The sequence below is a fragment of the Hemicordylus capensis genome, chromosome 6 (genome assembly GCF_027244095.1).
Source record: "Hemicordylus capensis ecotype Gifberg chromosome 6, rHemCap1.1.pri, whole genome shotgun sequence".
Taxonomy (NCBI): Eukaryota; Metazoa; Chordata; class Lepidosauria; order Squamata; family Cordylidae; genus Hemicordylus; species Hemicordylus capensis.
The window spans coordinates 140,009,679-140,022,793 of NC_069662.1; the positions used below are offsets into that span (position 1 = coordinate 140,009,679).

At 43.9% G+C, this 13,115-nt stretch overlaps 1 protein-coding gene across 9 annotated transcripts in view; it reads left to right on the forward strand.

Annotated features, from left to right (window-relative positions):
- The window catches only part of MLLT10 (MLLT10 histone lysine methyltransferase DOT1L cofactor), a 191,269-nt gene that overhangs the window by 172,237 nt on the left and 5,917 nt on the right, over window positions 1–13,115 (forward strand). For 8 of the 9 annotated variants that reach the window (XM_053263412.1, XM_053263417.1, XM_053263416.1 and 5 more), the window contains 5 exons: window positions 159–347; window positions 955–1,043; window positions 1,173–1,516; window positions 1,662–1,727; window positions 4,983–5,085. In XM_053263412.1, coding sequence (XP_053119387.1) covers window positions 159–347; window positions 955–1,043; window positions 1,173–1,516; window positions 1,662–1,727; window positions 4,983–5,085 — 791 coding nt within the window. The remainder of the gene's footprint in view (window positions 1–158; window positions 348–954; window positions 1,044–1,172; window positions 1,517–1,661; window positions 1,728–4,982; window positions 5,086–13,115) is intronic. The other variant, XM_053263415.1, reaches the window with a different exon arrangement.

The window sequence follows — 13,115 nt, forward strand, 5'->3', positions numbered from 1 at the left end:
GAGTGAAGAACTCTCCAATACTTTATTTGCTAATTAGATTTGTGTGGCTATGAAGAATTTGAGTGCACAATAGATGTAGTTATTTCTTAGCATAGCAACACCTTCAGTTTGATCCCCCCCCCCAAGGGATTTAGATTAACTGGTCAAATTTTGTTTAGTTTTAGGCATGTTGAAGTCATTACACCAGCTTCAAGTTGAAAATCGCCGCTTGGAAGAACAGATTAAAAACCTGACTGCTAAAAAGGAGCGCCTCCAGCTATTAAATGCCCAGCTTTCAGTTCCTTTCCCAACAATAACAGCAAATCCAAGTCCATCTCATCAATTGCATGCATTTTCAACTCAGGCTGGTAAGGAAGGAGAAATAGTTCTTCCTTTTTTGTGTCTAGTTCTGTCGCCTCTCAATAATAATAATAATAATAATAATAATAATAATAATAATAATAATAGAGAAGTTCTCCTATTATGTGTTCCACAATATGACCTGCAATATAAATAAATCCCCAAAACATATTTTTTTGGGAAAGGGAATGCCATGTTCATATTGGATATGAGAAACTTTCAGGAAAGATGAAATTTTACTTAAGGGCTTTATAAAATGGTTAATTTCTATTTTGCAAAATCAAATTACAGATAAAAGTAACAAGTGCTTTGAGAGGTTCTATGATTCGTTTAAAAAAGAATACAATTTAAACATGCTGCTTTCTTTATGTAACAGCAACATTCTTCAAGTACTTCTGCCACACTGAATTTGCATTCGATAGCAAAATTTATTAGCATAACAGATTAGAGTTTCAGTCTTATTAGTGCATATATTGCTTTGGGTAAATGCTTAAGAGAATCTGAATTCAGTCTATGTATGCGTCTCATATAGGATTAGGCTTTTTTTTTTTTTCATTTTGGATGCAGAAATTAAGACATGCTTTCCCCCCACCCCTCAATATATTATCTCTTTAGCTGCTAGCACTGATTCTCTGAACAGCAGCAAGAGCCCTCATCTGGGAAGCGGCTTTCTACCTGACAATTCCCTTCCTGTATTAAATCAGGTATGTTTTGTTTGGTGTGTGTGTGTGTGTGTGTGTTCGTTCTAGAATTCTTGTAGGCTAATATTGTCTGTCCACTTATTTTACTGTTGTGTAAAGCTTAATACAGCTGAGCCTTTGTGTTTTCACTAGGAGATAAACTCCAGTGGACAAAGCACCAGTAGTTCCTCTGCTCTTTCCACTCCACCGCCTGCTGGGCAAAGTCCAGCTCAGCAAGGCACAGGAGTTCAACAGGTCAATGGTGTGACAGTGGGGGCACTTGCCAGTGGAATGCAGACTGTAACATCCACCATTCCTGCAGTGGGTGGAATAATTGGAGCTCTGCCAGGTAACCAGCTGGCAATGAATGGAATTGTTGGGGCTTTAAATGGGGTAATTCAGACCCCCGCCACGATATCGCAGAATCCTTCTCCTCTTACTCACACAACTGTACCGCCAAATGCAGCACATCCTCTGCCAGCTGCACTGAGCAACAGGTAAGCCGTTCCTCTGTTTGCATTGCTGGGTTATACTAACGGTATTGCTTTAAGTTATAGTTTTGTTCTGCTTTTTCAACAAAGACAACTTCAAAGTGACTTTTACATAGCAAAGAAATGAACAATAGTTGCCTTTAACCTACAGATGGAGGAGCTACGTTATGTGTGTCAGACTTAAATACAGCAGATGCATGGATTTGTTGTATAGCAGGTACAACTTCTTGACATTTGGAACTTCCTTGTGAATGTTAATGAAACTAAGCCTGTTTCTATAATATAGCATAGGAGCCAGTTTACATGACCAACTACTTGTCTTTTGTCTTTTAAAATCATGGGGTATGCTATGGTCCTATTACAGTGCAGACACTTTTTCATCAGGGGTCTTTCTCCCCCCCCCACATCTTCCACTGTGTCCCCACCAGTCCAATTTTGAGTCTTTTACCATGTGAGACGGCAGGGTAACGGAACATGTGGTGAACCTAGAATAGGCTTAACAGAAATCTAAGAACATAGGAAGCTGTCATATACCGAGTCAGATGGACCATTGGTCCATCTCGTTCAGTACTGTCTACACAGATTGGCAGCAGCTTCCTCAAGGTTGCAGGAAATTCTTCTCCCTCTCCCATAATACTAGAACCAGGGGTCATCCCATGAAATTGATTGCCAGGAAATCTAAGACCAACAAACGGAAGTACTTTTCCACACAATGCATAATCAACTTGTGGAATTCTCTGCCACGAGATGTGGTGACAGCCAACAACCTGGATGGCTTTAAGAGGGGTTTGGATAACTTCATGGAGGAGAAGTCTATCATAGGCTACTAGTCGGAGGGCTGTAGGCTACCTCCAGCCTTGGGGGCGGGATGCCTCTGGGTACCAGTTGCAGGGGAGTAACAGCAGGAGAGAGGGCATGCTCTCAACTCCTGCCTGTGGATTCCAGAAGCATCTGGTGGACCACTTTGCGAAACGGGATGCTGGACTAGATGGGCCTTGGGCCTGATCCAGCAGGGGTGTTCTTATATTCTTATGAGTCTCTCTCAGCCTTATCTTGGAGAAGCCAGGGAGGGAACTTGGAACCTTCTGCATGCAAATGTTCTTCCCAAAGCATCTCCATCCCCTAACGGGAATATCTTACAGTGCTCACACATGTAGTCTCCCATTCAAATGCAAACCAGGATGGACCTTGCTTAGTAAGGGGCAATTCATGCTTGCTACCACAAGACAAGCTCTCCTCCCTGTTATGACATGGATGCCCAAATGTTGTTGTCTAGTACCTGGCCCCAGCACCATACTTGCTCAAAACTGTGACTTACAGACACCTGCACCCAGTGCACTTTGGCAATTATACTTTGAGGCTAGGGGCAAATTTATTTATTTAACAGATTTTTATACTGTCCCATACACAAGTCTCTGGGTGTTTCACAATCTAAAAACACAATTAAAATATTAACACAATTAAAATAGTTTAAAACACCATTTAATTACTTGGGATGCTAGGGGAAATGAATAGTTGGGGAAGCAGGAGCTGTCTGTCTGGTAAACTGAACCTGGAATTACTAGCACTAAGATCTGCAAGCGTGAATAACTCCAGACCAGGTCCAGCCAGTGCAGTGTCTCCTTGGGGTACCCCAGAGGGGCAAACCAAGTCAGAAATAAGTATTATTTGGAAAGAGAGCTGTGAAGTTTACTTTGGACAAGCACAATGCCGAAACTGAATATTTGGCAAGAACGAGAATAAAGACCATTCTCAGGGTGAGGGGGAGGAGAAGAGAGGAGGATGGAGATGGGGAGGATTGTGTCTTGTGCAGCTTTGTGGTTGGTTCTGAAAGTGGAACCCTTTTTTTCAGTGGGGAGGGCAGAGAGAGTTTCTCTAAAGCCTGCTATCTTGAGAATCCTAGTTCCAGGGACTAGGCACCGTATGTGTCCACAACATAATTTCAAAAGCAAAGAGCAGGTTCCAGAGCCAGTGCTCCTGGCTTTTGTCAGGCTGTTACACACTGCGCACAACAGTTCCAAACACAGAGAGGTTACAGCAGTGCAGTGCTCCTAATCCCTGCGATTCAGCTTGGGGTTGATGATTATTCAAAGCAGTCTTGCTGGGTGATGTGCTTGCTTGCACTCAACCCCCTTGTCTATCTCCAAGTTTCATGTCAAGTCAGAAGCTGCATCCTCTCCCTTGAGTGAACCACCGCCCCAACTCTTAAGCTGAACCACTGTTTAAGTTATATTGAGCAGGGTCAGGAGAGAGATGTATGGAGATTCCAGCTCAAAATCGCTTTAGTGTGCCAGATAATTAAGTAACTCTGGAGTTATGTGTTCCTTTGTCTCAGGGCCCTGTTGTTCCACAAATTGAAATCTATCTTCATTAGAATGCAAGAACCTGGGGTGTGGTCTGTACTTTTTGTAGGCTCTTTGTACAGACTTCTGGTTGCAAGACCTTCTGGACCTAAAAAAGAGGTTTTCCTTCAGACTTGTGTCTCTGCAGCAGCCTTTTTCAGAGCTGTGGCTAAATTTGAAAATGGAAGCAAGGCTGTCTAACCCACTCTGCTCACCAAAAGTAGTGTACCTTGGTTAAGCCTGTTGATGTGTTGAAAAATTATTGTAATGTTAGCAACAACAAAAACATAGTTATACAGGCTATAGGAAATGGGTTTGTCCATGATGTAAGATATTAAAAACTGAGTACTTATACTATAATTATAATGCTGGAATTAATGTTTTTTAACATATTGAGTTACTACAGATTAAAAATGTCCTCCTTTGAATATGGCCACTGCATAGCTTCTAGCCATTTGTCCTCAAGATGATTCTCCCTCATAGATAGTGAGAAAGTCCTTCTTGAGGACTGAGAAAGCCAGGATTAGCAAAAGACTTCCAGAGGAGAAGGAGGAGGAACCTTCCCACCCCCCTCTTCTGATATGGAGCTCTTAGAAAGCGCTGCTTCTCCGAGGGAGTGGAGAGAAGAGGGCTATGGTCCTTTGGCCCAAGTACATTGCAGGGACTGCAAAATGAGAATGGGAAACCTAGAAGTGTAGAAAGGAAAATTAGACCTGTGATGTTTATGAAGAATAACTATGAATACTGTATTGATTTTTAGTGTGCTTTTAAAATGTGCTGCAGTGTAAATAATCTATGCTGTTATATGGAAAGTACAGGAGGAGTGTAGTTATTTTTTAAACTTGCAAGGAATCACTAGATAATTTCAGGTTCCTGGAATATTGTAATGTTTCACCAAAATGTGGGTGAGATTAGGAATGCTGTGCTAGTATGCAAAAAAGCATTTGTCATCAGAATTCAATGAAATTCTTAATTATAATGCTCTTCGACATGTTTGTCTACAAAACCTCTATATAACTTAGCTTAACTCTTTACTCTTGCTGAAAGGTGGCATAGAGATTATCTGGGAGCCAGTCACACAATACCTATGTTGAAAATTTCCAGTTAAGCCTTTGTCATTACTCTTGCAGTGCCTCCAGCCTTGGGTTTCTTCCTGATCAACAAAGACAACTTCTGCTACATCAACAGCACCAGCAGTTTCAGCAATTACTAAATACTCAACAGTTCACAACAGTAAGTGGTGGTGTGGGTTTTTATTGACACAGAGATAAAAATTGAGTCTCAATCAGCATTGAGTGTTTGGGATAGTTCTCCACACACACCTGCCCCCAGCTCTTTACAAGTACCTCTGGAAGAGATAGGAAGAGTTCTTTGCTTACCCAGATTGGCCCATGTCAGTGAGCAGGAGCACAGAGGTGGCAGTTGAGCTCTTCAGAGTACTTGTTCAAAGTTCAAGTATACCCACCTGCCCCGCCACACACCACTCCCATCCCATGCCCTGTTCAGATAATTCCTACTATGTGAGTGGGGGAGAGAACTTTACCAGCCTTCAGATCACCCTGCTGTTCCTTCTCCAAGGTGGCATGGGTTGGGGGTGGGGAGGAACATTACATGCAACCTACTGGTTGGGCACATCCTGCCTCCTGCTCACCACTGCTACCACTTTGGTTAGGAAACCAGGTGGATTGATAGGCAGGTGTTGGATCCTCTACACACTTTTTATGGGGAAGTGGAAAAGCTGTAGCAGTAGCTTCCATCAGAGCTAGAAACTACCTTCCAGCTCTGGAAGCGTGTTGCAAATAGCGCAGCTTGTGCCTTGAAGTTAGCAAGGGAAATGAGCAATGCTGTAATTGCAACTGCCTGTAGAGCATGGGTAATTGGGTCCTTGAGGCTAAAGAGCCTTGGCAGTTATGGAGGACAGCTGCAAAATACATGCAGGGGAAGAGTTGGTCGGGGCCTCTCCTGTTCCACTGGAGAAGTGCTTAACATCCCTCGCCTCAATTGGGGATGAAAAAGAAACCAGTCCCAAATTCCTCCTTGGGTAGGTCCAGAGATTGGTGCCCAGGGAAATGCAGAGATCTGTGCCCTCTGAATTGCCCAGGCTGGCTAGATTTTGCCCAGGAGCTGGTCCTGCTCAAAGTCTTTTTACAGCAATTCAGTGAGTCCAAAGCAACTTCTGAACTAGTCAAGGAGTTGACCCAAGATGGGGTCAGTCTTTTGTGTTTCTGAGTCCCCTTCAAGAAGCCATTACTGCTACCAGCTCTTTATTGATTTTATTTTATTGATTGAATTTGATTTGATTTATATACCACCCTTCCAAAAATGGCTCAGAAAGGTACTTGTTGGGGTTTAGCTTGTCAGTACACCAGAAGAAGGTATGACACAATTGAATGAAAGACAGGCTCTTTACTTGACTGAAGGCCAGCTGCAGTTCTTTTAAAATTGATGTTATGTGGTCCCTTCATGTTGTCCCAGAGACCAGTTTGACTGCCACATTCTGTACCAATTATAGTTTCCAGACTACATACAGAGGCAGCCCCATGTAGAGTGCATTACAGTAGTTACGCCTAGAGGTTACCAGCGTATGTACCACTGTTTTAAGGTCATTTACCTCAAGGAATGGATGTAGCTGATGTATCAGCTGAAGCTAATAAAAAGCACTCCCAAGCTGCATACCTGATCTTTCAGGGGGAGTGTAACCCCATCCAGAACAGGCAGATCTAAATAATCTCTCAGATCCTGACCAGTGGTCCCTCTAATTTTTTTTCCATCTCTGTGCGGAATGAGTTTTCTGGGCGGTAGTATCAAGGCAATGTGTGCACACATTTATTCAGAGTGGGGCCTTCCTAATTAAACCTAAGTGGGATCTAAAATTAAGTGAGCAGACATCAGAGAACTTGTGAGCGTGTGCACTTGTGCACGTCTTAGAGGGAACAGTGGCCCCAGAGTCAGTACCTCTGTCTTATTTGGATTCAGCTTCAGTTTGTTATCCCTCATCCAGACCATTATCACCTCCAGGCAGGCATTTAGGGAAGATATGCCATTTCATGATGAGGTTGACATGGAGAAGTAGATCTGGGTGCCACCAGAATATTGATAACACCCTGCACCAAACCTCCTGATGATCTCTCCCATCAGTTTCACGTAGATGTTAAAGAGCATTGGAGACAGTATGAGCCTTGTGGAACCCCACACTTCAGTTCTCGCTTTGCAAAACAGCAGTCTCCAAGTGACACCATCTGGAATCTACTGGAGAGATAGGAATGAAACCACTGTAAAACAGTGCCATCCAATCCCACTTCCCACAGGTGGTCCAGAAGGATACCATGGTTGATGGTATTGAAAGCTGCCAAGAAATCCAATGCAGGTTTCTTTAAATAGGGTCTAATAATAGCCTCCTTAAGACAAAGGGGCATCCTGCCCTCCCTCAGAGAAGCATTTACAATGTTTACTAGGCTGCATGAAAATAAGCCAAATTGGGCAAAGTTTTAAGAGAACAGGGTGTAGGATGTACAGTTCGAAGCAGTTTGTCCACATCCTCAGGATTCACAAACTGAAAGTGATCCCATCTAATCCCATAAGAAGAGTTGCTGGACACTCCCACAATAGACTCTGCTGTAACTGTGGAATCCAGCTTGGCCCTAATATGAGAGATTTTATCTGCAAAGAAGTCATTAAAAATGTCACAGCGAATGTCTGATGGTTCCAAGTTCAAATTCATGGGGAGGGGGTATATACTACCCCCCTCATGATGCTAGACAACTCCATTGGACGTGAATTTGTGGAAGTAATGTGGGTAGAAAAGAATTGCTTCTCTGCTGCCCACACTGCCAGAGCATAAATCTTCAAATGTGCTCGGTGTTCTGACCTATCAGATTCATGCCGAGTCTTCCTCCACTTGCGCTCTAGTCGTCTACCTCGCCACTTCAGCTGCTATAGTTCATCAAATATCACAGGGCTGTCTTTAAAGCCACTTTAGCTACCGTAGTTCATCGAATACCATGGGGCTGTCTTTAAAGCAGGTCGTAGAGGATACTAAAGACTGTTTGTGTCTACAACTCTAGTGAGTTCATTATTCCATGTTTGCACCAGAGCATTGACAGGAATCACTAGCAGAGCCAACTCTAAACCCTTCCAAGGCTTCTTGTAATCCTATTGGATCAAATAACCTCCTCGGGTGCACCAATCTAATAGGTCCTTCACTCCTGCAGAGGTGGATTATACTGTAGTTCTTAAGATCATGACCTTAACTAGATCATGATCTGTCCATGACAATGGGGAAATGACAAGAGTCCCCACCCACGGAATAGCACCATAATCGGAGCAAAAGACCAAATAAAGCGTGTGACCAGCATAATGTGTCAGTCCAGATACCAGTTGGAATAGGCCTATAGTCGTTATGGCTGCCATGAACTCCTAAACGCTCCTGACAACGTTGTCCCGAAATGAAGATTGAAGTCCCCCACCAACAACAACCTGGGCCACTCTAATGCCAACTCCGCATCTAGGTACATCAGCTCAGTTAGGGACTCGTTGGCCAACAGGGTGATCGGTACACAAACAGAAATCTCAGTCTGTCCTTGGTCCCCAGTTTTAGGCTCACACATTCAGTGTAGGCCAATTCCTTGACAGGGATCCTGGTAAGGGAGATGGTATTCTTATATACCACACCTCTCCGCGCACATCCTCTTACCTGCTTCACCACGGAGTAACCCACTGGGAATAGCTGGAACCAAACCATATTTTCCCTGACCAGGTCTCTGTGATACACACCAGGTCAGCTCCTTCATCCATAATCAAGTCATGGATGACATCTGGATTATTTTGAACCAACCTGGCATTATAGTGTAATAAGGTGAGGTTCTGTGGGTTGTTGGCACTGCTCTCCAGGGTCAAAGAGGTGGTATGCCTGCTGGAAGGGGAAACAGCAATTAAATTTCTGAATTCTTTTCCCTTGTAACTGCCCACTGATCTACCAACGCCATATCTTCGTTGATTCCCCACCACCACTGGAATTGCTGCCCCAGAGTCATCCCCCATCTCTGGGCAACCCAGGACACATATCTGTACCTGGCCCAGCCAATTACTAGGCAACAATAATGATATAGTGAACAGGAGTCTTCCTTTTAGGAATCCAAAACAATATGTTGGCCCCAGCCTTCAGTCCCATCCCCAAAGGCCGCCACCAAAGGCCAGCCCCCTTTGGCGACCGGTTTGGACGACATCCTGTAGGTCTGCACTGGCAGCTGCACCCCTGGTGCTGCTTGCCCTAATAAGGGCCAAGGGTTCAAAATCCCAACTGGTGTGGCTCTCATCCACCACCAGTCAGGTTACCCAGCCCAGGTGGAAGATATTGCAGCACAATTAAAGTGAGCTGAAACACCAGATAGCAACCTGCAAAAGGGAGAAGCCAAAATCCCTCTCCCCTGTCCAAAAGGGAGGTTGGGAGAAGCCAGATGAAACAAATTGTTTACATTTATGGGACCCAGGCTTGTGCAGAGCTTTGTTCAGAATTTCCTAGAGATTAACATCAAGTGTTTTGGTGAAGTTGTACCCTTATGTAGCTAAAATACATGCCCAAGTAGTCATAATCAGCATCCCCTTTGTCTGTACATCTTTGACCATTACAGCACAGCAGTAGTATCGAGAAGAACTTTTCCACTTCTGGCTACTATTTCTTCCCTAAGGAAGAACCTCTTTCTTTACAGAGAGTCATGTGAGTGTCTCAGACTAGAAATTTAACAACTTTCATTAAATACCAGACTCTCCAAACAAGCACAACTCTGTGATGCGACCTCTGCTTGGGCACTGGGTTTCGACATTTTATTTCTGGTCTGGCAGAACATCACTTCAGGCAATTGGGTACAGTTGATTTGCCTCTCATATGCAACAGAGTTGCACACCTTTCTCCCTCACAACACCCACATTTGTACTCATTGAAATTACCATCCTGCCGGGCAGGGGAACAAACCTGTCCCTCCATCAGAAACCAACCAGGGGTTCTATTCTCACTAATTAAAGATCTCAAAAAGGGATGTGTCTTCTACCTCAGGAATGTAAGCTCTTCCATTTACTGTTTTAGATTATCTCAATTCCCACCATCCTTTCTTCTGTCTTGGCACTTGATTCACATCCAATGACCTTATAGCTATATGAAAACAAGCATTTCTAAGGCATCAACTTCAAAGGTATATCTAAAGCATTTCAGAACAAGGTACCATATTTTGATCTCCTCATTGTGCCTCATGACCTCACCAGGTGCATGACAGTAGGTGCCGCCTACCCCAATAATCTTTTTCATGATCTTTCCTTACAGTCACATCCATGCAACCTCTCACTTCCTCATGCAGCTGGGCCTCTTTAAATCAGAAAAGGCTTCTCTTAATCCCTACAAACATATTCAGTTCATAGGAGTGGAGCTCAATAGTCCTGTAGTAAGGATTTTCCTGCCATGTGGTCATGCTCGCATGCTGACTCATGACAGTGGCAGTGGTCTTCTCATCTGCTCACCTCCGAATGTGCCCACTGCAATGCTGGTTCTAGGGCACTTTCTCCCCAGCCACCTACCCTCAGGTCTAGGCTACATAGACAACTTGTTCTTCATTGGTGGCAGTCCTGTTCCAGCCTACGTCTGGGAATTCCCTTCATGGCTTCTGCTCCATTTCTCTCCACCAGTGTCTTTTGGGCATTCATGTTGGCCAACAACATTTTTGCAAACTCTCCAAGTAGGCACCTCTTCCACTCCCATGTATAGACAATCTTACCTCCTCTAGCCCATCTTCCAATCTTGGGCACATCTGCCAGTTTACCTTTTTGCAACAAGGAGCAACACACAGTACCTGCAACCTTTTTGCCAAGCAGCCCATGACTCAGTCTCCCTTGACAATGCTTTTTGGCAGTTAGAATTGAGATTTCCTTTTCCTCTCCCCTCCATTCCCAATAATACTAGATTTTTACAAAAAAGAATCTAGTCATTAAGGCAGCTGCAAGTTGATTGCACCATCACATTCACCACACTTCTACATCTGTCCCAAGATAGATCTGTCCCACATTCCACACCACCTCTTCAAAACCAACAGGCAAATCTTGCACCCAGATGTACACACTCATGAAGATACTTATACTGACCAGCCTTCGGTCAAACTTCCAACAAGTCCTCCTAGAATCCAGGAAACCTTCCACCTGCTGCTCTTATACCAGAAAATGATCCAAGTTCTTTATTTTTGTGATAGCTTATGGCTCCAATACAGAGTCAACCCCCATTTCTGTCACCCTGTTCTACCTGCTCTTCCTGAAAAACTCCAGACTCAGTACTTTTCTTTTTGTTCACCTCAGTGTTCCATCAACCATTGCCATCCAATTTCTTTGTCTCCTATCCCCTGGTTAAACTTTTCATTGAAAGTTTGTCTCACTGATACCTGCCAGTCCAGAGAAAGTTTGTGTTTGCCTGGAACTTTCCCCTCGCTCTAATGCAGTATATCTAAACCATTAGCTTTGTGCAACTTCTGCTTTTCATTTAAAGTCTTTCTCTTCACCATCACCTTGGCCTGATGTGTAGGCAAGCTCTGAGGACTACTGGTCTATCTCAATGCAATATTAGATAGGAAGGGCCAGAGTCCTCCTCCAACCTGATATTTCCTTTCTGCCTAAAGTCTTCTTTACCTTCTATGTGATACAAGACAACTGACTCCCTATCTACTTGCCTTCCCTAGCTTCAGATGGCAAATGAGCACTTGCTTGACATTTTGGCCTTGTCCGTCTGTATCTATAGGATGGCCTCTCTTTGGAAGACTGTTTCTCTTCCTATGTTCCTTCCCCCTTCCTAAGAGGCTCCCTTCTTAAAGCCATCCAGGTTGTTGGCTGTCACCACATCTTGTGGCAGAGAATTCCACAAGTTGATTATGCATTGTGTGAAAAAGTACTTCCGTTAGTTGGTCCTAGATTTCCCAGCAATCAATTTCATGGGATGACCCCTGGTTCTAGTGTTATGTGACAGGTAGAAGAATTTCTCTCTATCCACGTTCTCCACACCATGCATGATTTTATAGACCGCTATCATGTCTTCCTGCAGTTGTCTTTTTTCTAAACTAAATAGCCCCAGATATTGTAGCCTTGCCTCATAAGAAAGGTGCTCTAGGCCCCTGAACATCTTGGTTGCCCTCTTCTGAACCTTTTCTAGTTCTACAATGTCCCTCTCTAGATGTGGTGACAAGAATTGTACGAGTACTCCAAGTGTGGCTGCACCATAGTTTTGTATAAGGGTATTATAATATTAGGAGTTTTATTTTCAATCCCCTTCCTAATGATCCCTAGCATGGAATTGGCCTTTTTCACAGCTGCTGCACACTGAGTCAACACTTTCAACGAGCTGTCCATCACGACCCCAAGATCCCTCTCCTGGTCAGTCACCCACAGCTCAAATCCCATCAGCGTATACTTGAATTTGGGGTTTTTCATCCCAAAGTGCGTCACCTTACACTTGCCAACATTGAACCGGATGTGCCACTTTGTCACCCATTCACCAAGTTTGGAGAGATCCTTTTGGAGCTCCTCACAATCCGTTTTGGATTTCACTACCTGGAAGAGTTTGGTCTCATCTGCAAATTTGGCCACCTCACTGCTTACCCCTGCTTCTAGATCATTTATGAATATATTAAAAAGCACCGGTCCCAGTACAGATCCCTGGGGGACCCCACTTCTTACTTGCCTCCATTGTGAAAACTCTCCATTTATACCCACCATCTGTTTCCTGTCTTTCAACCAGTTAGCAATCCACACATGCACTTGTCCCCTTATCCCATGACCACTATGTTTCCTCAGGAGTTTTTGATGAGGAACTTTGTCAAAAGCTTTTTGGAAGTCCAGGTATACTATGTCAACTGGATCACCTTGATCTACACACTCGTTGACACTCTCAAAGAAGTCCAAAAGGTTGGTGAGGCAAGATTTACCTTTGCAGAAGCCATGCTGGCTCACTCCCAGCAGGGCCTGTTCTTCTAGGTGCTTTACAATTTTATCCTTGAGGATGCTTTCCATCAATTTGCCTGGAATGGATGTTAGGCTAACTGGCCTGTAATTTCCCGGATTGGCCCTGGATTGCTTTTTGAAAATCGGTGTTACATTTGCTACTCTCCAGTCCTCTGGTACAGAGCCCGATTTCAGGGATAAGTTAAATATTTTGGCAAGGAGGTCGGCAATTTCACATTTGGGTTCTTTGAGGACTCTTGGATGGATGCCATTTAGCACTGGTGATTTGTTAATTA